Here is a 24,140-nt window from a genome sequence, read left to right as displayed (position 1 = left end):
TGACCTAAAGTGGGTCCTGACCCTCTCTGGGCCTCAGTTTTATTCATTGTCAGACAAGGAGGTTTAATTTCCACTAGGAGGCCGCTAAAGGGCCATCACCTCTAATGTGCTGTGAGACTCCAAAACTAGCAAGCAGCAGCAGGGCAAGGGTGTTTGCAAGGGGCAAAGGAGGAAGGCAAGCAGGGCCAGAGCGAGGGGCTGGTCAGGGGGCCGGCTTCCTGGCCTCACCATTTTGAAAAAGCATAAAACACTCCAGAGTTCATCAGCATCCTTAGACATGTAAGGAGGGAAGGGAACTGAATTGTTCATTCAGACTGCTAACAAAGAGACTCCTGTCTGGTTGGGAAGGGCCTTCGGATATGCTCTGTGGGCTTGGGGTGCTGTGAGGCCCTCAAAGACCATGTTGAGGTAAAATTAGATCACCTGTCACCCCCATAACCCCAGCGCTTTGGGAGGCTGAGGCAGAGGATTGCTTGAGCCCAGGAGTTCAAGATCAGCCTGTGCAATAGAGCAAGACCCTGTTTCTACAAAAAATCATAACATTAGGCATGGTAGCACACGCCTGTAGTCTCAGCTACTCAGGAGGCTGAGGCAGGAGGATCACTTGAGCCAAGGAATTGGAGGCTGCAGTGAGCTATGATTGCACCATTGCACTCCAGCCTGGGCAACAGAGCAAGACGCCATCTCAAAAAACAAAAAGGAAAAACATTGCCTGGAATGTGCCTCTGGGGTGTGTGAGAGTTGTGAGTGTCACTGCAGGGCTCTTGCTTTGCTGAGAGAAGTGAGGGACCAAGGTGGAGCAGCCTGTGGAGGCAGAGTAATGCTCAGCCCACAATACAGCAAGGCCGGGAGGCTTCTTTAAGGCCTTGCAGCAGCCCTCGTCCATTAGGGAGGACCCAGGTTGGAACCTGCCCAGGGCACCCTGCAGCCCTACCCGGCCCCTCCGTTGCTCCAGCTGTCAACAAATGTCTCTGATGAGGGAAGATGCTACCCCTAAGACTTGCCAGGAAGGAGCGAGCTGCCGAGAAAACTAAGTCCAGGGGGCCCCAAATCCTGTTCAGTAAATGGTCCCGTCTATGCCTGTTTTCTGACTCACGGGTGCCCCCAGAGGGAGAAAGGGGAACAGTTCACCGATGCGGCCACCTCTGCCATTTTTTGGTATTTCTCGCCCTCTAGTGGCCATGCAGTGTTGTTCTTTCTGAATGCAAACCTAGGCTCTCGGCTCTGGCTCAATTCAGGAGACTTCCTCAAGCATTTACTGAGCGCCTGCTGGATGCCACACCCTAGGATAATCACTGTGTGAGGTGCAGGGGGAACAAGAAGGGCCTGCCCTCGAGGGTCGTGGGTCAGATCAGCGCAGTTAAGTTGGTCTTGAGCACGGGGCAGGGAGAGTTTAATTCCACTGGGGAATTGGAGACCATCTCAGAAAGGTGGAGATGGCTCAGAAGGGAGGTGTGGGAGGACGGGAGGGGGTGTCCAGAGAGAAACTTGAGCTAGAAAAGTCATCTGCACCTTCTGGACGCTGTGTGGAGCAGTGGTCTGCGGTGCTGGAGCTGAGGGAGGAGGGCGTGGTGAACTCGCTTGGAAGAGCACTACCCTTTAGAAAATCAGAGCCACTGAAGGTGGTTCAGCTGTGGGGTCACTGGCTGTTCTAAAATGAGCGGGTCCCTGCGTGAGGACTGTCAGGAACCTGGATATATGCAGAACACCACATCCACTCTCCCTCCCAGCCCTGGTGTTGTGTGATTCCAGCTCGCCCCTGCTTATAACCCCATGTCCACCCTTCCTCCCTCTGGTCTCCCCAGACTGCAGGCTGCTTTCCTGGGCACACATGTGACCATACACGTCTTCTTGTGCTCCTTCAGTTACTTCCAAGACCTTCACGGCAAAGTCGCTCCTCCTCACTATGACAGCCCGTGGCCTCTGAGGTCCTGGCTCAGCCTCCATCTGCCCTGTGCAGACCCACACTCTCTTCATATGGAACTCTTGGCTATCATTCAAAACGCAATACCTTCAACAGCAGCCGGCCTTTGTGAATTCAGCCCACCTGCCTTGTCTGCATGACCTGTTGTTTATTTCTCGGGCTTTCTTCAGTACTCAGGTGCCTTCTCTGCCCGCTTGCCTTCATCCCTCCGGATGCATAGCATCACTCCCAGGTGCAAGAACCACCTGTTGTCCCAGGACCCCCCCCGGACCTAGATCTGTGCTCATAGGTTTAGTTGGGCCATTTGTCTTTTTTTTTTTTTTTTGTATATACAGGTTATTGCTCTGCACCCAGGCCAGAGTACAATGGCACAGTCACAGCTCACTGCAGCCTCAAACTCCCAGCCTCAAACAATCCTCTCGCCTCAGCCTCCTGAGTAGCTGGGACTACTGGCAATAGCCCCTATGACCAGTTAATTTTTATTTTTTTATTTCTAGAGAGATAGGATCTTGCTATTTTGCCCAGTCTAGTCTCAAAGTCCTGGCCTGTAGTGATCCTTCTGCCTCAGCCTTCCAAAGTCCTGTGATTACAGTTGTGAGGCACCATGCCCAGCCCTTTTCTACCGTAATTATTTGTCTACATGTTTCTCCCCTCCCCAACCCTCCCCCTCAACCAGGACAGGAGCTTGGAAACAGGTCTTACATTTCTGTTTGCTAACAGTACCTGCTTCTGTTCCTGGCCCGTGAAGATGCCCCAAAGTTTAAGTGTAGGCCATGAATGATTTAAATAGCACATGAATCTACATCTTTCAAGTGGCTGTGAGGACTGATCTCCATAGAATCACGGGGGAATCTTCACAAGTACAGATACGAGACCCACTCACCCTAGACCTACAGAACCAGAAGACCTGGGCGTGAGATCTCTTTGGTCACCCGGGCGATTCTGATCCTGGCGCTAGCCCTGCTCAGTGACTCATGATTGAGAATCACTCTTCTGGAAGGCCTTTATGCATGGGTCAGACTGTGTGTGTGTGTGTGTGTGTGTGTCTACACATGTGCACACACATATGTATTTACATTAAATGTTCAAACATTTTGAATATATAGCAGAATAGATAATATTACAGGCGATGGCATGCCCATCACCCAAATATGAAATGTTAGCATTTTGCAAATTTTGGTTCAAATCTTTTCCTTTTGCTTTTGTTTATTTTTGTTTGAAAAATCAGGCATTACAAATAAAGTTAAAATCTCACCTCATCCTCCTGTCCCCTTCCCTTTGCCTCTTTCAAATGCCCACTGTCCCTAGGAGGCTCATCTGGGCCCATCTGTAACCCACCCAATGCTCTTTCCCTACAGGGCCCTCCAGGACCCCCTGGTGTCCCAGGCCCCCCTGGACCGGGAGGTTCTCCGGTAAGACTGGCTTTGATTTTCTACAAGGGCACTTATATGGTGGTTTCCTGGCCTGTGGGACCTGGGAACATCTTTGTGAATGGCCTCTTGTCTTTTATCCACCCAAGTTCAATGCAAAAACACACACAGGAGGACCCCGATACGTAGAACCCCCAGCCTCTGGACTCTCAGACCTTCGGAACCCTTGGGTTAGAGTATCACTGGAGCTAATGTGGCACTTTGGCGGCTGCCTCCAGAGTCCGGCATGTAGAAGGCACGTTAGCCTGGGGTTGCCCATTCGGATGTCTTTTTGTAGTTTGTGATTTGGCTTTGAGGCAAAACAGAGGACCTGGGCAAGCATTTGCTAACATTTCGCCTCCCATCTTTCGGGGCTGCTGAAAAAGTGTCCTGAAAGTGGGCATGGGGGAGTGGGGAGCATCCACACCCACCCATGGAGTGGGTCAGGCCCTACCATCAGCAGAGGGAGGCAGCTCCATCTGTCCCGGCAGGTGGCAGTGGATAGGAAGGCCACTCCGACTGCAGGCCGCACAAACCATGGACGTGTCAACTTCAGAGGTGCAACACCTCCGCGTTTCACAGCAGATGACCGAGGGCAGTAGAGGCCCCGGATGCCCTCCTCAGACCCAGAGGCCTGGGCCCATGCCGGGAAAGAGGTTGAGTCAGTGATCTGATCTCTGAACAGGCCAGGCTAACAGTGTCCATGTGGTCCCCTTTCAGGGTTTGCCTGGAGAGCTCGGCTTCCCGGGAAAGCCTGGACCTGGTGGGCCCGCGGTGAGTGTCCAGAAACATCTTCCTGCTCCCCTCCTCCCACTCCCCATTGCTCTGTGGGGAGCGCTGCGCCCTTGCAGCTGGCCCAGGGCCACTTTCCTAGAGCTGAGGACTCCTTGGCCAGCAAGGCCTGCAGCCCCGGAGCTGAGGCTGGGCCTTCCTTCTGTGGTGGCTCACTCGTGCTAGTGCCCTGTCTGTGGGAAGGCTCCCTGTGTGCCCTGGCCTGGGTGTGGATTAGGACCACAGTCCCTAGGCCACTGCCCTTCCTCTTTTCACCAAAAGACACATTCAAGAGTCCTTTGCTGCTGAAGGCAAGACCACTTGTCCTTGAGGAATACCCAGAGGCGACCAGAAGCAATGGGTTGGGAGCCGTGTGGCAGCCCTTCCCATTACGATCCTGATCATGTTTTCTGCCTTGCAAACCGAGAGACCCTGGGGCTCTCAGGGGGCAGGCGGAGCTTAGAAAACATTACTGTCTCCCCAGATAGGAGGGGCACAGTTAAAGTTGGCCTGCAGCTCTTCAGGGCAGGATGGTGATTGACATGGGCTGAGACCTGAGTAGATCTCATGATCTACCCTCAGGGAGGCTCCTGGGCCACCTTAAAGGGATTTCCTTACAGCTGCTTCTCCCTCATTGAGCCCGATGGGGAAGGCCCCAGCTGGGAGGCTCCTGATACTGGAGGAGGGGTGAGGTGGGGGTGAAGCAGATTGGGTGGCACATGGGGCAGTTCTCCCCTCTTCTCCATGGAACACAGATCCATGGGTGAATGTGGATCGAGGTGCCCAGAGGCCCTGTGGTCGCCGCAACACCAGCACCCTCCCCAGCTCTGTTGCGCCCCAGTGCAGCATGCCAAAGGGCACTGGACATGAATTCAGTGCCGCGCTGGGCACTCAGGTGATCTGATCGTGTGTGGGAGGAACACCGGGTGAATGGCACCATCACCGGCAAACGTTTCTCAACACACAGTCAACTGCAACGTCACCAATAAACATTTTCCGTGAGTGACAGGATCATCTGAAAGTTCAAACACATGAGCAATCTCATCCGATCCAAAGGGCTCATCAGAAAGTATGCAGATCAGTGTGGACATTCAGAGGAGGGGAGCATGTTAGAGAAAGAAAGCCACTGTGAGTGTTTCTCATCTGTCAAGATGCGGCTGTAGCCACAGAAGGTTTGAAGCACAGCTTCTGGCCTTGGCGTTTGCTCCCGGTCAAGCTCCTGCTTTCATTAACTCAGGCAGCCTTAATCCCCCCAAAAGCCCTTCCTCTTGCCTTGCTAAAGCCTTGGCTTCCAGGACACCTGCTCTGTGCAGGTGGGGCTGTCTTTTCACTAGTCGCCAGTCCAAGCTGGAGGCACAGGGAGAGATGAGTCAAATTGGGTGGCAGCAGGTTCTGTGGGTGGAAGAATCACCAGGGTTATAAAAAACGTTCACTTTTGAATAGCACTAATAGCTCTGAAAGCAATAGCACAGGAGATATTCCGCTGGGGGAAATGATTTCCCTAATGCCAGTCATGGGGAAGGGTGTGTGTGCCTGACACATGTCCTTCAACATTTAAGTTCCAGGGTACACGTGTAGGATGTGCAAGCTTGTTACACAGGTAAACATGTGCCACGGTGGTTTGCTGCATAGATCAACCCATCACCTGGATATGAAGCCCAGCATGCATTAGCTATTCTTCCTGATGCTCGCCCTCCCCCGCACACCCCCCCACACCCCAACAGGCCCCAGGGTGTTTTCCACCCCCTACCCTCATGTGACCTGACATCATTTAAGGCACAGAGGAAAAGGAGAAGATGAAGTGTCTCTGATGTAGTGGAAGGAGCCTGGAGGTGGAGTCCGTTAAACCTTGTGGGTCCCAATCACCAGCTCTGTGACCTTGAGTGAGTCACTCAGCCTGCAGAGCCTTCATCTCCTCACCTGCAAACAGCTGCAGTAACACATGTCCTGCCATATCCTCATGGTAGTAGGAAACTCCTGGTGTTGGAAAGTATAACGTGGAACTCCTCAGTGCTGGCATTCGAAATAACAGGCAGTAATGCCCAACCATGCCGAGAGATTGAGGTTTTGCTTTTTTGAAGGACAAGAGGAAGGGAGGATAGCAGTGGGAAGGAAGATACAAGATGGCAAAGAGATTCTGGAGAGGAGAGAGGAGAAGCAGTGTGGACATGGTTGTCCCCAGGGCCTCTTGGAAGCTGAGGGTAGAAATGGAACCATCAGGGCAAGATTTGGCAGACGTCCTCCCACGCCCCCACCCTCCATGCATGGCCAGTGTACTGAAAATCAGACATTGCTCAGAGGGTGATATTTGCTTCAGTAATAACAAAGGGAAACGGTCAGACAGAGACCGCAATCGCTCTGGAGACAGGGGCCTGCTGATCAAAGAGGAGAGGCCCGAGCCTCCTGGATTCTGGCTGCAAAAACAGCTCCTGGTTTGAAACAACTTAATGTAAACCTTTCCTAAATATGCCTTTCCTTTTTATTTATGTTTTCCCCTCTTGGCCCAGGGACCCCCCGGACAGGACGGGCCAAATGGACCACCAGGCCCGCCAGGAACCAAGGTTGGTCACTGATGGGGTTGGCACCAATTTGAGAACCCAAAACACAGAAACTAAAGAGATGCTTGATTGTTGGTGAATTCTAAAACAAGTCGATTGCCTGGGTCTTCGATCAGGACTCAGTTGAAATGTTTGGATTTATGGAGTCAGACGGGGGAAAGCTCCTTATTTATTCTCAGATAACTGCAGAGGGATTTAGAAGCCTTAGGCTTTAAAACTTAGCCCAGCACAGTGGCTCACAGCTGTAATCCCAGCATTTTGGGAGGCCTAGGCAGGAATTAGCCTGGCTTGGGGGTGGGCACCTGTATTCCCATTCACTTGGGAGGCCAAGGTGGGAGGATTGCTTGAGCCCAGGAATTTGAGGCTGCAGTGAGCTATGACTGTGCCATTGCACTATGGCCTGGGCAACGGAGAGACCTGTCTCAAAAAAAATTTGATCTGTTAGAAATATGTTTATTTATCTATCTTATTTTCAAGGAGGAAAACTTCTAAATACTCTTACTAACGTAACAAGAGATTTCAATTTTAACAGTGTTCTGGTGGGGCTTATTATGGTAGAATTATTAAGGTAAGAGTCAAAGGTTAAACAGCATAAAACTGGGGAGCAAATACAGGTTTCAGTACTTTAAATGAATTATTATACAACCATACCAGTATTTGAACAAATGAACTTTATTCTTTCCCGTGAGCACACCCAGACTCAAGTATGCACCTCAACAGTCCTTGAAAGGCAACTTGGAAAGGCAACTGTTGAATATTATGGGAAAATGTGTTGTTTTCAATAAGCAGACTTAGAAGGTCAACTTCATGGCAAAATACAGAAGAAGAGTGGATTTAATTTAGTTTTCTAGGCATTGAATGTAAATATTGTGCATTTTTTTCTTTCCTGTCTTTCGAGACAAAGGATCATGGCTGACCAAGTATTTTTTTTATTCTTAGAAACACTTACACAGCATCTTCCTTTCTTCTAAATCTCTCAATAAGAGAGAATGCCAATTCTCCTCAATTATATTTTTCTAAATCAAAATTCCAGCTATTGAATATGGAACCTAGAAGGCTGAATGAGCAACTGTGTTTGATGACTGTGGTTAGGTAATCGCAGAGTTGAAGGAGTTCAAAACCACCCGAGTGCAGGTAGTTCTCCTCCTTCCAACCTGTGCCTAGTACTTTGTATGTTTAATCTAAGCATGGCCCATCTCCTGTTAACTTTGCTCTGTATTCCTTACAGGGAGAACCAGGAGAAAGAGGGGAAGATGGTCTGCCTGGAAAACCAGGCCTTCGGGTATGGACTTTGCCTCTTTTTCCCATTACGCTTGCTATTCTAAGTGGTGTATTTGGGGTGGTGTGTGAATCTCAGCTTACCATAAGCATAGCGTCTGTATCAGCTGGGACCCGGCAGGAGACACATCAGATACTTGACAAGGCGCAGGGTTAAGGGCTCCAACCAGGCTGGCAACATGAGGCTGGCAACAACAGAACCAACACCACCTCTAGGACAGAAGGCACCAGAGGAGGGAGTGGTTCCTGGGAACCAAGATCTGCAGCTGGAGGAGAAAGCACTGACCCCCATGAGAGCCGGAAAGAGCCCCCACCCCCATGAGAGCCATGGCCTTGGGAAGAAGAACATCATAAGTATCTGGCTTATCCTGGCAGGGAGGGAGTGAGAGGAACAGATATAAGTGCTAGCTCTCTCTCTCTGAACTGTGTTCTACCACCACTGCAATGCTTCCTAATGCCTTGACCCTACAGAAAGCCAGGAGGCAAGGAAAGCTGGCAGATGCAATCTGTAGAGTTCAGCCTTCTCACGCCACCTTCCAGTGGGTGGTGAAGTATGAAAAATGGACCTGAGGGGGAAATGGAGGCTCCCCAGCATGTGACTTGGACAGGGCAGCCCCTGGGAGTGGAGAGCCCCCAGGTGCCCTGTGTTGATGGTCACACTTTGCCCAGGCTCCCTCCAGGAGTGACTGCTGCCCTGTGAGGCTTTTCTGCTGGACCATGTGTGTGTGGTGTGAGTGTGCACGTGTGCGTTTGTGTGTGTGCACACATGGAAACCTGTGGTGCTGAGGAGACAGTGGCCAGACAGGAGATTGCGGGGAGTTCTGTTCCTCCCGCCCTCCACCCACAGGGCTCCCACTGTACTGGGGTATGAACTACTGAAGCCCAGTGACCAGGTCCTGGTAAATTCTGCACCTCCCACTGCCCGCCCACAGGCAGGCACTGCTTAGATACACATTACAGGCCTGCTAGGTGGATAATGCATGATCAAATTCAGCCCAGCCAGAGCACAGGAGTGGCCTGGACCCCCCACACAGTAGGTGACGCTGACCCCATGGGAGGGCACACCTCAGGGCATCGTTTGCTGGCCAGGGAAGGTGCTGGTGGGCACATCCTGGGCCCTTATGTTCCCTCTTGTTTCACTCTTTCGTAAAGTGGTCATTTTTAAAAGACCTAATTAAAACCAAGCAGAAAAACACACAGATTAAATTGCATCCAAGCTGTCTCAAGCACACCCAGGTTGACTCAAACTGTGGAAAGAGTATTGCCAAGAGCCACTATGAGCCCCCCACTTCCTGGATTCCAGATACTAAGAACTCAGCCCTCATGCCCCCCATGAATCTACCAGTATATACCAATGAGTCCCCCCATGGCCACCGACAGACACTATATCTTTCGTATTTTAAGATTCAATATTGACATTTAAATATATGTCTATACCGATCCCCATGTCATTGAAATGTGATGACATGTAATTTGCTGGGTTTTTTTTTTCATGCATGTGCTGAGGTGGTTGTGTGTGCAGGGAAGTGAATCACATGGTCTTAAAAGTACTCAGCAACCTTGCAGTGTTTGATTGATTGGATTGAAATTCTATCATCTTCCAGAAAGGACCGAAAGCATTTACCTAGGTTTGCTGTTCCTGACTTCACGAATTTCATGGAGTCAACCATACCTTATGGTTGTGTTTTCTCAAATTTGTGAATTGGCAAATCCTTCTGGGTTTATACTGTATAAACCCCACCTTTCTATTCAGTAATGAAGCAATCCATTCCCATCGAGTTTCTCATGCAGGGTTCTGTAGATGAAGGGGATTGATTGTGACAATTATTGGGCTAAAATTAGAGGGACCCTCTGGGATTACTCCAGCTTTTCAATCTATGTGTTTTATCTTTTTTTTTTTTTTTTTTTTTGAGACGGAGTCTCGCTCTGTCGCCCAGGCTGGAGTGCAGTGGCGCAGTCTCGGCTCACTGCAAGCTCCGCCTCCCGGGTTCACGCCATTCTCCTGCCTCAGCCTCTCCGAGTAGCTGGGACTACAGGCGCCCGCCACCACGCCCTGCTAAGTTTTTGTATTTTTTAGTAGAGACGGGGTTTCACCGTGGTCTCGATCTCCTGACCTCGTGATCCGCCCGCCTCTGCCTCCCAAAGTGCTGGGATTACAAGCGTGAGCCACGGTGCCCGGCCGTGTTTTATATTTCTGATCATCACTAATGGTTGAAAGATTCAGAGAAGCCTACTGCTGTATCTCATGTGTAATTTTTATTCAATTTCTAAGGCTCTGTGTTCAAAACATTTCTCTGAAAAGTTTAAAACTGAATTTCTGCGTTCATGACGCTTTTCCAACATACTCACAGTCCTAGAGGAGCCCTGGCAGAGTGTCTTGTTACTTTATTTTGACAAAGCATCAGCTGAAGAGAAAAATTCTTTTCCAAGATGATGATGACTAAGTCATGGATGGCAGATTTGTAAAAGTCCGCTTAGGGGGTAAAGCTGTCTGCGGGATGAGCGGAGGCATTGACGTTTTGAGGCTTACTTCGAGAATTCAAGAAGATACCGTTTCACCTCCATTGTGCCTTTGGATTGGTGTTCGCGACCCAAATTCAGGGAGGACTTCAGATGGTCTTCAATTTTTTTTTTAACCAAACTCAGCCCCTTATCCTTTCTCAGCATGTAAGAAGCAACTCCCACTGCAAATGTGCTACTATTCTAGCAGATTGAAAGCAACAATTTGAGTGACGAGTATTTGCACAATTCTGGTTAGAGCAATTCTTACTAATTGTGCTTGTAAACATTGGGAATTGATGGGAGCATCGGAGTGTGTCTAGAATTTTAATAAGTGCTGACTCCAGATGTGTGACACCAGCGCTACAGGATAAAATGTGTGCTTACACTAAGCCACGCTTTTAATTACTTTTTTTTTTTTTTGTCTTTCTCTCCGATAAGTTGGTAGTTCTGGCCTTCAGTACCAACTGAGTCTGGCATAGCTGCACAAAAAATCTTTATAGCCTGCATACCACCTGTTTATTCATTCTTTCGTGCATCCATGCATTCATGAGAAAACCACGTTTCTTTATTAAAATCTACACTAAAGGTTTTAGTAAATAGCATATGAATATTAGAAATACATTGTCATTCAAGACGCCAGTTATCTTAAAGACACATGGTTGGATAAAGATGATAGTCCACACTCACCACCACCATCATCATTGCAAAGCTCTTTTCATCAATGATTTGTAAGAACCTGGGAAGTGCAGCAGCCTGATTGATGCTCTTGGATCAGAGATAAAGCCCCTCTGGCCCTGTGTTCCCCACTTCACCGTGACCACAAAGTGCTAATTAGGAACTGTTGTAATCCCCCCAGGGGACTAAACCTGGCCAACACAGTGAGACTCTTCCTCTACAGAATTTTTTTTTTAAATAATTTGTGCATGGTGGTATGTGCCTATAGTCCCATCTACTCAGGAGGTTGAGGTGGGATAATTTTTTGAGCCCAAGAGCTCAAGGCTGCAATGAGTTATGACTGCACCACTGCACTCTAGCCTGGGTGACAGAGTGAGACCCTGTGTCTAAAAAACTAAAACTAAAAATAAAAAAATAAATCCCGGCCGGGCACGGTGGCTCACGCCTGTGATCCCAGCACTTTGGGAGGCCGAGGCAGGCAGATCACGAGGTCAGGAGATCGAGACCATCCTGGCTAACATGGTGAAACCCCGTCTCTACTAAAAATACAAAAAATTAGCCAGGTGTGGTGGCGGGGGCCTGTAGTCCCAGCTACTCGGGAGGCTGAGGCAGGAGAATGGCATGAACCCAGGAGGCGGAGCTTGCAGTGAGCCGAGATTGCGCCACTGCACTCCAGCCTGGGCGGCAGAGTGAGACTCTGTCTCAAAAAAATAATAATAATAAAAAATAAAAGAAAATTCTAATGGGACAGTTCTAAGAGTTGTTTTTTTGGGGGGGAAAGCAAAAGACAATATGAGAAAGTGGATTCTGCTCTGCAAAAATGCTAAACACTTTGGTCTTCACAGCCCATGACTCTTGGGCCTCTAACCATGCCGTATATTTGAAAATTAAGGGTTGTGGCTGGCAGGTGCTGTGAATGTGTGAGGACAACTGGGAAATGGCAGTCATCTCTTTAAAGTGAATGAAGAATAATGGGGTATGTTTTGTTGCATTTTCAGGGAGAAATCGGGGAGCAGGGCCTGGCAGGCCGACCTGGAGAGAAGGTCTGTTTGTGCTTTTATTCATTCATTTTATTCATTCATTCATTGTTTTACACTAAATCTGGTATAAATTATTTAGATGCCAAGAGGAATTAATCCTGGTTTTTGGGAGCTCACTCTAAGTCCAGGATAAACTGGACATTGAAGAACAATTGAACAGATGTCATGAGTGGTGGCCTGCAGGTGTTGGGGGCATAGGAGAGGGCTTCCCAGACTTGGGGACTGTCAGAAAGGATGCTGAGAAGGTGACATTGTGACTGAGTCCTAAAGAAACAGGAAGGGTTAGACACCAGGAGAGGCAAAATAAGGGTTCCTGGGAAAGGAAACAGCTGAAGTAGACAAGAGCTTGGGGACGCCTTAGTGAACGAAATTCTCTAGAATTCCCCTTTCTCCACTGCATTGCTTTCCATGTGATGTCCACTAAGCCAGAACATCTCCAGTTCCCGGAGAGCAGGAACTGAGAGCACATGGCCTGCAGCTTGGCCCCTGGGAGAGCCTTCCTGTTGATGCCTTGTGAATATTTTGTTCTCACAGGGAGAAGCAGGCCTCCCAGGGGCTCCAGGCTTCCCAGGTGTGAGAGGAGAGAAAGGAGACCAGGTAAGTGTGGCAGCTTCCTTCCTCCCACACAGACACCTCGCCCATCTCCACAGAGAGCAGCCCCCTGTGGAGTGTCAGTCCCTTGGGAGAGTGGTAATTTTGACTGGGTGAAGAGTGCACTTTTCAGTGTTGATGGAAGGGACGGGGAAGGGGAGAAGACTACTTGGGTCCTTGAGCTGGGACAAAGGACCATTGTTGGGAGATGCCTGTGGAAAGGGCAGAGCATTTTCAGATGAGATGGATGGGGCTGAGGGATGGAAGGCACCATCTGTCAGGGGACAAATGGAGAATGAGGTGCTTCACGCCTAACTGACTTGTTCCCCTCTGAGTTACACTTCACTGTGGCCACTTTGCTGATGAATCAAGGACAAGTGAGAGAGAGAGAAATATATACATGTATACTTTTCCAAAGTCATGGTGCTCTTACCTGGAAGAGGCAGGAATTCAGCTCGGCTTGGGTTCTAATGTTTTCTAATGTTTTCTCTTATTATAGGGAGAAAAAGGTGAACTGGGACTTCCAGGACTGAAAGGTGACCGAGGTGAAAAGGTAGGAGAAACTCGCTCTCATTCTGATCATCAATTATTATTAGTTGGTTTTTTCTAAAGGAAGAGATTTTCTGCAGAATATACTGTATCTTTTTTTTTTTTTTTTAAATCAGAGTCTCGCTCTGTCATCCAAGCTGGAGTGCAGTGGCATGATCTGGGCTTACTGCAACCTCTGCCTCCTGGGTTCAAGCCGTTCTAGTGTCTCAGCTTCTCAAATAGCTGGGATTACAGGCATGCCCCACCACACCTGGCTAATTTTTGTGTTTTTAGTAGAGACGAGATTTCCCCATGTTAGCCAGGCTGGTCTTGAACTCCTGTGGAACTCCTGACCTCAGGTGATCTGTCCACCTTGGGTTTCCAAAGTGCTGGGATTACAGGCGTAAGCCACCATGCCCGGCCTGTACTGAATCTTTACATTTCCACAGAATTTAGTTGCGCTCATGACTCCAAAGCTTCTTTTTGAGAAAATGATACATTAGACATAAACCTCAAACTTTATTGTTCGCAATTATAAACTTACAAAGAAGATAATAGTATCGGAGTTGACACCTTCATCTCACTATCCACCCGTCCATCCACCCTTTTGTGCCTGTGACACTCAAGCACTGCCTGGGCTCCTGTCCTGTGCTGAGTGCTCTGTGTGGCCTGTTTATGTTCAACCTCTCTCTGAACACCACTGCCCCTTTCACAAGTATAAGAGACATGATTAGCCCAGGTGTGAGGGCAATGGAGGCGCCAGTGGAGTGTGAAGAACGTGTTGAGCAAAAACCCCATGTGCCCTAACTCCTGTATCCTTTCCCCTGCATCTGCATCGTTCATGAGCCCAGCGTGTCATTGCTTGTGTGGTTGACCCTGGAGCCAGCCTGAGTCCAGGCAGACTGTATATAAATCAAGGGGGCGTCATTGCACTTGTGGAGTCCTACTGTGTGCCCTGAAGTGCACAGAGAGGCTTCGTCGGCATTGTCTTCCAGGCAGATACCCTGTCCGTCAGGAGCAGCACAATCAAAATGGACAGTGGAAGAGATTTCAATGACAGAGTAATTGCAGGTTGTGGACAGTGCTTAGGGAAGCTGATGGGATGTGGCCATACCCTCCAGGACTAGGAACAGCAAGAGTGGGAAAGGACAAGGGGAGGGAGCTGTCCCAGAATCCAGAGAGGCTGGCAGCCAGAGAAGGAGCCTGGCAGTCATTCTGGGCAGAAAAACAGGCAAAACCAGCTCTCCTTGGCCTGACATCCTCAACGTCTCGTCCTGTCCTTCTCTGTCCTCTCCATCTCTGCCACACCACTGGGATCCAGGGGATGAGGTCGATGAGACGATTGAGTTTGCCTCCTGGGATGGAGAAAGGAACAGGAGTGGATATAAAGGGACAAACAGAAAACAGCCACTGGTATCCATAAGAATGTTTTGCACATGTAAAGAGCTGAAACTCAGAGAGATTTTGACGCATGCCTAACCTACAGAACCACGGGTGGAACTGCATGGCCAGCCCAGCCCACAGGGTCTGACTCTGATTGCTTTGGAGGGAGGTTCCAGACTGCCACTTGCCTTTGGCAACATGCGGGCAGGTTCAAGGAGGAAGAATGCACTTTTTAAATCACAGTGTAACGAGGATGTAGGCCTACTCTCTTCAACCTTCTTTTACAAAAACAGGATGGAGAATATGATGAACCCTAACTTGGCACACGTGGTCTGGGAAGGAAAGTCCCTTACTATTTTCACCTCCTAAGGACTTGGATCCCTGGTCCCAGCCCCTTCTTAGAAGAGCAGCCCCCACTCAGAAGCCAAGCCAGCGCCCAGGATAGTGCCTGGTCTAGAGGTGCAAGTAGGTGCTTCATCTGTAGTATTTCAACTCATGTCAAAGCCCCAGAGAAACCTGTGCTGATCAGAAAACAATGGAATTTTTAGAGACCTGCTTGGTAGATAACTGCAGTTACGTGAACCCCCTATGGGGTGTGATGAGGTTCTGTCCTGGATGGAGTTGGGGGTGGGGCTTTAGACTGGAGTCAGCATGATTTGGTCAGAATTCGTCCACTGGAAAATCGCTGCTCAGTTAGACACACACGTGAGTTGTTCCCGAAACCGCACATGCGTGAGATGTTTGTCCACGGTCTTATTTGTCTGAAACACAAGATCCTTCGCTAAAGCAGTGTGAGCTTGAACAGCATGCGGGGAAGTCATGGGTTCCCTATACTCGATATGTTTTGCAAGTTGCAATTTCTTGAGTTTTCCATTTCTCACTCTGGTAGTCTTCATAATGATGAACGATGAAGTCATTTTCATCTTAACCCCCAGTTTATAGATGAAAGAACTAAGGCATAGAGAGATGTACTGTCTTACCCACACTCACAGAACCAAATCTTGGCTGGGACCACATGCTGACTCCAGTCTAAAGCACCCCCCCCCACAACCCCATCCACAACAAAACCTCATCACAGCCCAAGAGTCCACCAGACATAGGGGATTCACACAACTGCAGTTCGTCAGTCAAAGGGCTCTCTTGCCAAGCAGGTCTCTAAAAATTCCACTAGGTTTTCTGCCCAGGCTTACAGAGTGAGGGTGGGTGTGAGTCCAGACAGTTGGGCTCTAAAATACATGCTTTTAACCACAACGACTGACATCCTTTCTACTAGATTCTAACTTGTGCTTCTAGTTCTTACCCTTTCACCAAAGACACATCCATTTGCTCTGACAGTCATTGTTTGTCTAAGAAGACTGATAGAACACATACCGTCTGCTGATAGAACATGTGTACCCTCTGTTGGTAGAACCCTCACCTTCTGTTGGTAGAACACTTACCCTCTGCTGGTAGAATACTTACCCTCTGCTGGTAGAACCCTTACCCTCTGCTCATAGAACACGTACCCTTTGCTGATAGAACACGCACCCTCTGCTGATAGAACATGTACCCTCTGCTGACAGAACATGTAACCCCTGCTGATAGATGCTGATAGAACTGTTACCCTCTACTGGCTCTAAAGGGGGTACAGGCATGGACAGGGTTGGGAGTCCCACCCTGAGTAAGGCACTGTACCAGGCACTTGTTTTCTTGCTGTTTTGTGCTCAGTCTCTGACTAAATGCACCTCTAGTTCCACAGCAACTTTATAAACACCTGCCCCAAACCTCTCTTAGAAGTTTATATGTGCTTGCCTGCAGCTTAGTAGAAAGAGCACGATTCTTGGAGCCATAATGCTGGCCTGGGGTATGGTCCTGGTTCTATCTCCTGTGTGGCATCTTCCCTGACCTTCCTGTGCCTTGGTTTGCCAGCCCAACAAGGACCCTCCGGGTTGTTAAAGAGCATAAGGATCTCCTATTGGTGGATGACTTGTGGCAGGCTCACTGAGTACAGGACTGTCCCGAGCACCATCTGTGTATGGACTTAGGTAATCTCAGGCCAACCCCGTGAGGGGTCGCTGCTGTCAACAACATCCCCACTTGATAGATGAGGAAACCGAGGCACAGAAAAGCTAAGTTGCTTGCCCAGAGCTGCATGAATAGAGGTTTAGAGTCAAGATCTAAACCCTGCCAGTGCACACAGAAAGTCCTGGCTCTTAGCACACAATGCCACATGCCAGGCCTGCCCTGGGGCTGCCTCAGGAGGAATGGCGCCCACACACCCAGAGGGGTCTTGCATCCTTCCTCCTCCTGCATGATGCTTTTCAGGGTGCCCCATTCTCCCAAGTTTACTTTCTCCCCTCCAATTTCCAGCTCTCTTTCTGTACTGGTGCTTTCTGGGCTCTAGGCAGTGCCTCCCATCCCCCTTCTCTGGGGCTGGAGGCTGAGGAGTTTGCTCCAGGCAGACTTGTGGTCTATAAATAGAGAGCCCGGAGCGGAAAAGGCTCTGCATTGGTAAGCCATTCAGGCCTGTTGCTGCCGTGGACTTTTCAGAAATGCAATTTCTATCTGAGAAACTCATTTCCAGAATGCAAAGGCTTAGCAAGACCATAAAGCCCCTTTGATTACTTGGGCGGAATTGCCAGGGCCATGGCAGTCACATTCAAGCTTCCAAAGAATCTGGTTTGCCTTTCTTTTCCTCCAGAGAAATATGTGATAATTGACAATTTTGGTCGGAAAATCCAAAAGAAGACATTAAAGCAACATTGCCCTCTTCTGACTATGCCTTGCCTGTCTCTGCCTGTGCTTCTCCCTTCACGCCCCCTGCTCTTCCCCGTTACTGGCACTTAGGCCCACAGCATCAGGGAAGGGTGTATGTGATGCTCCTGTCCCAGCAACAGGCGCTGACAGTCAAACACTTCATGGAGGAGCTGGGATTAGAACCTTGGCCTGTTGCATTCACCCTAACACCTATTGATCCTTAGTCAAGCCTCTTCCAAAGGCAGAGAGCCCCCATGGGTCTACCTGCTCCAGCTCGCTGTTTTCCCACAGCCCTCAGGATGAGGCGGCTATTTCCAAAAGGCAGTCTTCATGCCCTCAGGGTGAGAGACACATCTCTCCTCCAGCCCTCTTCTCATTGATACCCATTCATGCATTTGACTGGGAAAACACTTAACTTTGATCATTTGGACATTTTAATGGACAGTAAATTGGTTTAGATGAGATTGGTTCCGGAACTTGAGTTCAACAATGTCAGAAAGAGAATTGGGTAAAATCAAATAATACACAGTAACACCAAGAAAGTGCTTTTGTTTCTGAAGCTACTGGAACTTTAGTCAGAGCAATGCCACACAATTGTAAAGGGCGGGCATTCTGAGCTTAAAACCAGGCTCGACCATTTGCAGAATGTGTGACTTAGGACAGGTTCATTGACATTCTTATGCCTCAGTTTCTTCATCTGTGAAATGTATAACATACATTATAGGCATTGCTACAACGATGAGACTTGTTCACACATGTAAACTACTTAAACCAGGAGCTGGAATCGAATGCTAAATAACAATAGAAATAATAGTAGAAAAGGATGCAACATTTTATAATTATATTATTGTTGTTGACTAAGGGCGAACTTGTCTCTCTGTAAGCCAACTTTATTCAAACATTTTTCTATTTCATAACCATATTTGGAAGGCTTGCAATAGAGCCAGTCCTGGGCTGGTTCAAGAAGCAGATCTGAACATAGACACCTGTCCCCTGGGACCATGTGGCACACATGAAATGACAGGCTTTGGAAACTGTATTCACTCACTATGGACTGTCTTGCGTGGAGCAGCTCACTGACGTCCTTTCCTCAGGCCAAATGTAGTAACACCATATTCCTTATGGTCTCACTCAATCCCTGTGCCGTGCTGTGAGCTGTATGTATTATCACCATCATTGTTCTGCAAAGAGAAAACATGCCAAAATAGGTAAAATAATTTATAAGGTGGTATAGTTAGGTTTCAAGCTCAGGTGATTCAACTCCCAAGCCTGTGTTGCTTATAGGAATGTGACACTGTTCCCCCTAGGTTCCTGAGAAGAGCCCACTCCTTCAGGGGTGTGGGGCAGGGCCCACTGGCATCCCTAGGACAGCTGGCCTTCAAATGTGGAATTGTGCCCAGGATATGTGTGTGGGGATGTTTGCTATAACAAATCAACATTAGTTATGATTGCAATCAGAGGGAAACCACATAAACGTCATCAACAGGAAGATGGATAAGAAATAACTTTATTACCTTTTTTTTATTATACTTTAAGTTCTAGGGTACATGTGCACAACATGCAGGTTTGTTACGTATGTGTACGTGTGCCATGTTGGTGTGCTGCACCCATTAACTCATCATTTACATTAGGTATACCTCCTAATGCTATCGCTTCCCACTCCCCCCACCCTACGACAGGCCCCAGTGTGTGATGTTCCCCACTCTGTGTCCAAGTGATCTCATTGTTCAATTCCCACCTATGAGTGAGAACATGCAGTGTTTGGTTTTCTGTCCTTGCGATAGTTTGCTCAGAATGATGATTTCCAGCTTCATCCATGTCCCTACAAAGGACATGAACTCATCCTTTTTTATGGCTGCATGGTATTCCATGGTGTATATGTGCCACATTTTCTTAATCCAGTTGTTGGACATTTGGGTTGGTTCCAAGTCTTTGCTATTGTGAATAGTGCCGCAATAAACATACATGTGCATGTGTCTTTATAGCAGCATGATTTATAGTCCTTTGGGTATATACCCAGAAATGGGATGGCTGGGTCAAATGGTATTTCTAGTTCTAGATCCTTGAGGAATCGCCACACTGTCTTCCACAATGGTTGAACTAGTTTACAGTCCCACCAACGTGTAAAAGTGTTCCTATTTCTCCACATCCTCTCCAGCACCTGTTGTTTCCTGACTTTTTAATGATCGCCATTCTAACTGGTGTGAGATAGTATCTCATTGTGGTTTTGATTAGCATTTCTCTGATGACCAGTAATGATGAGCACTTTTTCATGTGTCTGTTGGCTGCATAAATGTCTTCTTTTGAGAAGTGTCTGTTCATATCCTTTGCCCACTTTTTGATGGGGTTTTTTGATTTTTTCTCATAAATTTGTTTAAGTTCTTTGTAGAGTCTGGATATTAGCCCTTTGTCAGATGGGTAGATTGTGAAAATTTTCTTCCATTCTGTAGGTTGCCTGTTCACTCTAATGGTAATTTCTTTTGCTGTGCAGAAGCTCTTTAGTTTAATTAGATCCCATTTGTCAATTTTGGCTTTTGTTGCCATTGCTTTTGGTGTTTTAGACATGAAGTCCTTGCCCACACCTATGTCCTGAATGGTATTGCCTAGGTTTTAGGTCTAGCATTTAAGTCTTTAATCCATCTTAAATTAATTTTTGTGTAAGGTGTAAGGAAGGGATCCAGTTTCAGCTTTCTACATATTGCTAGCCAGTTTTCCCAGCACCGTTTGTTAAATAGGGAATCCTTTCCCAATTTCTTGTTTTTGTCCGGTTTGTCAAAGATCAGATGATTGTGGATGTGTGGTATTATTTCTGAGGGCTCTGTTCTGTTCCATTGGTCTATATCTCTGTTTTGGTACCAGTACCATGCTGTTTTGGTTACTGTAGCCTTGTAGTATAGTTCGAAGTCAGGTAGCCTGATGCCTCCAGCTTTGATCTTTTGGCTTAGAATTGTCTTGGCAATGCAGGCTCTTTTTTGGTTCCATATGAACTTTAAAGTAGTTTTTTCCAATTCTGTGAAGAAAGTCATTGGTAGCTTGATGGGGATGGCATTGAATCTGTAAATTACCTTGGGCAATATGGCCATTTTCATAATATTGATTCTTCCTATCATGAGCATGGAATGTTCTTCCATTTGTTTGTATCCTCTTTTATTTCACTGAGCAGTGGTTTGTAGTTCTCCTTGAAGAGGTCCTTCACAACCCTTGTAAGTTGGATTCCTGGTTATTTTATTCTCTTTGAAGCAATTGTGAATGGGAGTTCATTCATGATTTGGCTCTGTTTTTCTGTTATTGGTGTATAGGAATGCTTGTGATTTTTGCACATTGATTTTGTATCCTGAGACTTTGCTGAAGTTACTTATCAGCTTAAGGAGATTTTAGGCTGAGATGATGGGGTTTTCTAAATACACAATCATGTCATCTGCAAACAGGGACAATTTGACTTTCTCTTTTCCTAATTGAATACCCTTTATTTCTTTTTCCTGCCTGATTGTCCTGGCCAGAACTTCCAACACTATGTTGAATAGGAGTGGTGAGAGGAGGGCATCCCTGTCTTGTGCCAGTTTTCAAAGGGAATGCTTCCAGTTTTTGCCCATTCAGTATGATATTGGCTGTGGGTTTGTCATAAATAGCTCTTATTATTTTGAGATACATCAGCTCTTCTTGTTGAATTGATCCCTCTACTATTATGTCATGGCCTTCTTTGTCTGTTTTGATCTTTGTTGGTTTAAAGTCTGTTTTATCAGAGACTAGGATTGCAACCCCTGCTTTTTTTTTGCTTTCCATTTTCTTGGTAGATCTTCCTCCATCCCTTTGTTTTGAGCCTATGTGTATCTCTGCATGTGAGATGGGTCTCCTGAATACAGCACACTGATGGGTCTTGACTCTTTATCCAATTTGCCAGTCTGTGTCTTTTAATTGGAGCATTTAGCCCATTTACATTTAAGGTTAATATTGTTATTTGTGAATTTGATCCTGTCATTATGATGTTAGCTGGTTATTTTGCTCATTAGTTGATACAGTTTCTTCCTAGCATGGATGGTCTTTACAATTTGGCATGTTTTTGCAGTGGCTGGTACTGGTTATTCCTTTCTATGTTTAGTGCTTCCTTCAAGAGCTCTTGTAAGGCAGGCCTGGTGGTGACAAAATCTCTCAGCATTTGCTTGTCTGTAAAGGATTTTATTTCTCCTTCACTTATGAAGCTTAGTTTGGCTGGATATGAAATTCTGGGTTGAAAATCCTTTTCTTTAAGAATGTTGAATATTGGCCCCTCCTCTCTTCTGGCTTGTAGAGTTTCTGCTGAGAGATCTGCTGTTAGTCTGATGGGCTTCCCTTTGTGGTAACCTGACCTTTCTCTCTGGCTGCCCTTAACATTTTTTCCTTCATTTCAACTTTGGTGAATCTGACAATTTTGTGTCTTGGAGTTGCTCTTCTCAAGGATTATCTTTGTGGTGTTCTCTGTATTTCCTAAATTTGAGCGTTGGCCTGCCTCGCTAGGTTGGGGAAGTTCTCCTGGATAATATCCTGAAGAGTGTTTTCCAACTTGGTTCCATTCTCCCTGTCACTTTCAGGTACACCAATCAGATGTAGATTTGGTCTTTTCACATAGTCCCATATTTCTTGGAGGCTTTGTTCGTTTGTTTTTACTCTTTTTTTCTCTAAACTTCTCTTCTCACTTCATTTCATTCATTTGATCTTCAATCATTGATACCCTTTCTTCCACTTGATCGAATCAGCTACTGAAGCTTGGGCATGCATCATGTAGTTCTTGTGCCATGGTTTTCAGCTCCATCAGGTCATTTAAGGTCTTCTCTATGCTGTTTATTCTAGTTAGCCATTCGTCTAATCTTTTTTCAAGGTTTTTAGCTTCTTTGCGATGGGTTTGAACATCCTTCTTTAGCTCAGTGAAGTTTGTTATTACTGATCGTCTGAAGCCTACTTCTGTCAACTCATCAAAGTCATTCTCGATCCAGCTTTGTACCATTGCTGGCGAGGAGCTGCATTCCTTTGGAGGAGAAGAGGCACTCTGATTTTTAGAATTTTCAGCTTTTCTGCTGTGGTTTCTCCCCATCTTTGTGGTTTTATCTACCTTTGGTCTTTGATGATGGTGACGTACAGATGGGATTGGTGTGGATGTCCTTTCTGTTTGTTAGTTTTCCTTCTAACAGTCAGGACCCTCAGCTGCAGGTCTGTTGGAGTTTGCTGGAGGTCCACTCCAGACCCTGTTTGCCTGGGTATCAGCAGCAGAGGCTGCAGAACAGCAAATATTGCAGAACAGCAAATGTTGCTGCCTGATCCTTCCTCTGGAAGCTTCGTCTCAGAGGGGCATCTGGCTGTATGAGGTTTCAGTTGGCCCCTACTGGGAGGTGTCTCCCAGTTAGGCTACTTGGGGGTTAGGGACCCACTTGAGGAGGCAGTCTGTCTGTTCTCAGATCTCAAACTCTGTGCTGGGAGAACCACTACTCTCTTCAATGCTGTCAGACAAGGACGTTTAAGTCTGCAGAAGTTTCTGCTGCCTTTTGTTCAGCTATGCCCTGCCCCCAGAGGTGGAGTCTATAGAGGCAGGCAGGCCTCCTTAAGCTGTGGTGGGCTCCACCCAGTTCGAGCTTCCCAGCTGCTTTGTTTACCTACTCAAACCTCAGCAATGGTGGGCTCCCCTTCCCCAGCCTCGCTGCCACCTTGCAGTTTGATCTCAGACTGCTGTGCTAGCAGTGAGTGAGGCTCTGTGGACGTGGGACCTTCTGAGCCAGGCACGGGATATATTCTCCTGGTGTGCCATTTGCTAAGACTGTTGGAAAAGCACAGTATTAGGGTGCGAGTGTCCCGATTTTCCAGTAACCATCTGTCATGGGTTCCCTTGGCTAGGAAAGGGAATTCTCCAACTCTTTGTGCTTCCTGGGTGAGGCGATGCCCTGCTCTGCTTTGGCTCACACTCCATGGGCTGCACACACTGTCCAACAAGCCCCAGTGAAATGAAACCGGTACCTCAGTTGGAATGCAGAAATCACCCGTCTTCTGCATTACTCACAGTGGGAACTGTAGACTGGAGCTGTTCCTATTCAGCCATCTTGGATCCTCCCTCACTTTATTACCATTTACACAATAGAATAGTACATAGTGATATAAATGATCTACCACTACACATATCAATATGGATACTTCTCAAAACAATGTTTTTATATGTCTGAAATAGTTTATAATTTGGAATGTACATATGTAGTTATGTATGTATGTATCTATCAAGGTAGGTGCGGGGTGGGTGATTCTGTTGTCTGGGGAAAATAGTGTTAGCTGATCTGTCACAGCATAAGCAGAGTTGGGAGGAGGATTAATGGTTGTGGATTTTCCATTTCTCCATCTAGGGTGAAGCTGGTCCTGCAGGCCCTCCCGGGTTACCTGGAACTGTAAGTTACTCTGCTTCTAATTCTTTCTCTGAATTCCTATGATATTGGGATTCGTACTCTCCCTCCACCAACCACCACCACTTAGTTTTAAATATCTCCCCTATTAGAGTTTGCCAATAGCTAGGCCTATTCCTAGGTCCTACAAACCAAAAATATATACACTTCTCTAAGAACCATCCTATGCTTATTCATTTATTCAGCAAAAGCACAATTATTTATCAGAATGGGTGCTAGATACTGAGAATACATATCTGCCTGTCACATATGGGGAAACTGAGGTCCAGAGACAAGAAGCAGTTTGCCTAGCATAAGACTGCACTACCCTGACCCAGGAACTGGGCTTC

At 47.3% G+C, this 24,140-nt stretch overlaps 1 protein-coding gene across 4 annotated transcripts in view; it reads left to right on the top strand.

Annotated features, from left to right (window-relative positions):
* Positions 1 to 24,140, top strand: part of COL22A1 (collagen type XXII alpha 1 chain) — a 327,237-nt gene that overhangs the window by 189,171 nt on the left and 113,926 nt on the right. For all 4 annotated transcript variants that reach the window (XM_063643570.1, XM_063643569.1, XM_055287347.2 and 1 more), the window contains 8 exons: positions 3,283 to 3,336; positions 4,054 to 4,107; positions 6,612 to 6,665; positions 7,891 to 7,944; positions 12,116 to 12,160; positions 12,692 to 12,754; positions 13,248 to 13,301; positions 23,755 to 23,796. In XM_063643570.1, coding sequence (XP_063499640.1) covers positions 3,283 to 3,336; positions 4,054 to 4,107; positions 6,612 to 6,665; positions 7,891 to 7,944; positions 12,116 to 12,160; positions 12,692 to 12,754; positions 13,248 to 13,301; positions 23,755 to 23,796 — 420 coding nt within the window. The remainder of the gene's footprint in view (positions 1 to 3,282; positions 3,337 to 4,053; positions 4,108 to 6,611; positions 6,666 to 7,890; positions 7,945 to 12,115; positions 12,161 to 12,691; positions 12,755 to 13,247; positions 13,302 to 23,754; positions 23,797 to 24,140) is intronic.

Source organism: Symphalangus syndactylus, chromosome 7 (genome assembly GCF_028878055.3).
Source record: "Symphalangus syndactylus isolate Jambi chromosome 7, NHGRI_mSymSyn1-v2.1_pri, whole genome shotgun sequence".
In the NCBI taxonomy this organism is placed as follows: domain Eukaryota; kingdom Metazoa; phylum Chordata; class Mammalia; order Primates; family Hylobatidae; genus Symphalangus; species Symphalangus syndactylus.
The sequence above is the reverse complement of the archived record's forward strand: the minus strand, read 5'-3'. Positions and strand labels throughout refer to the sequence as shown.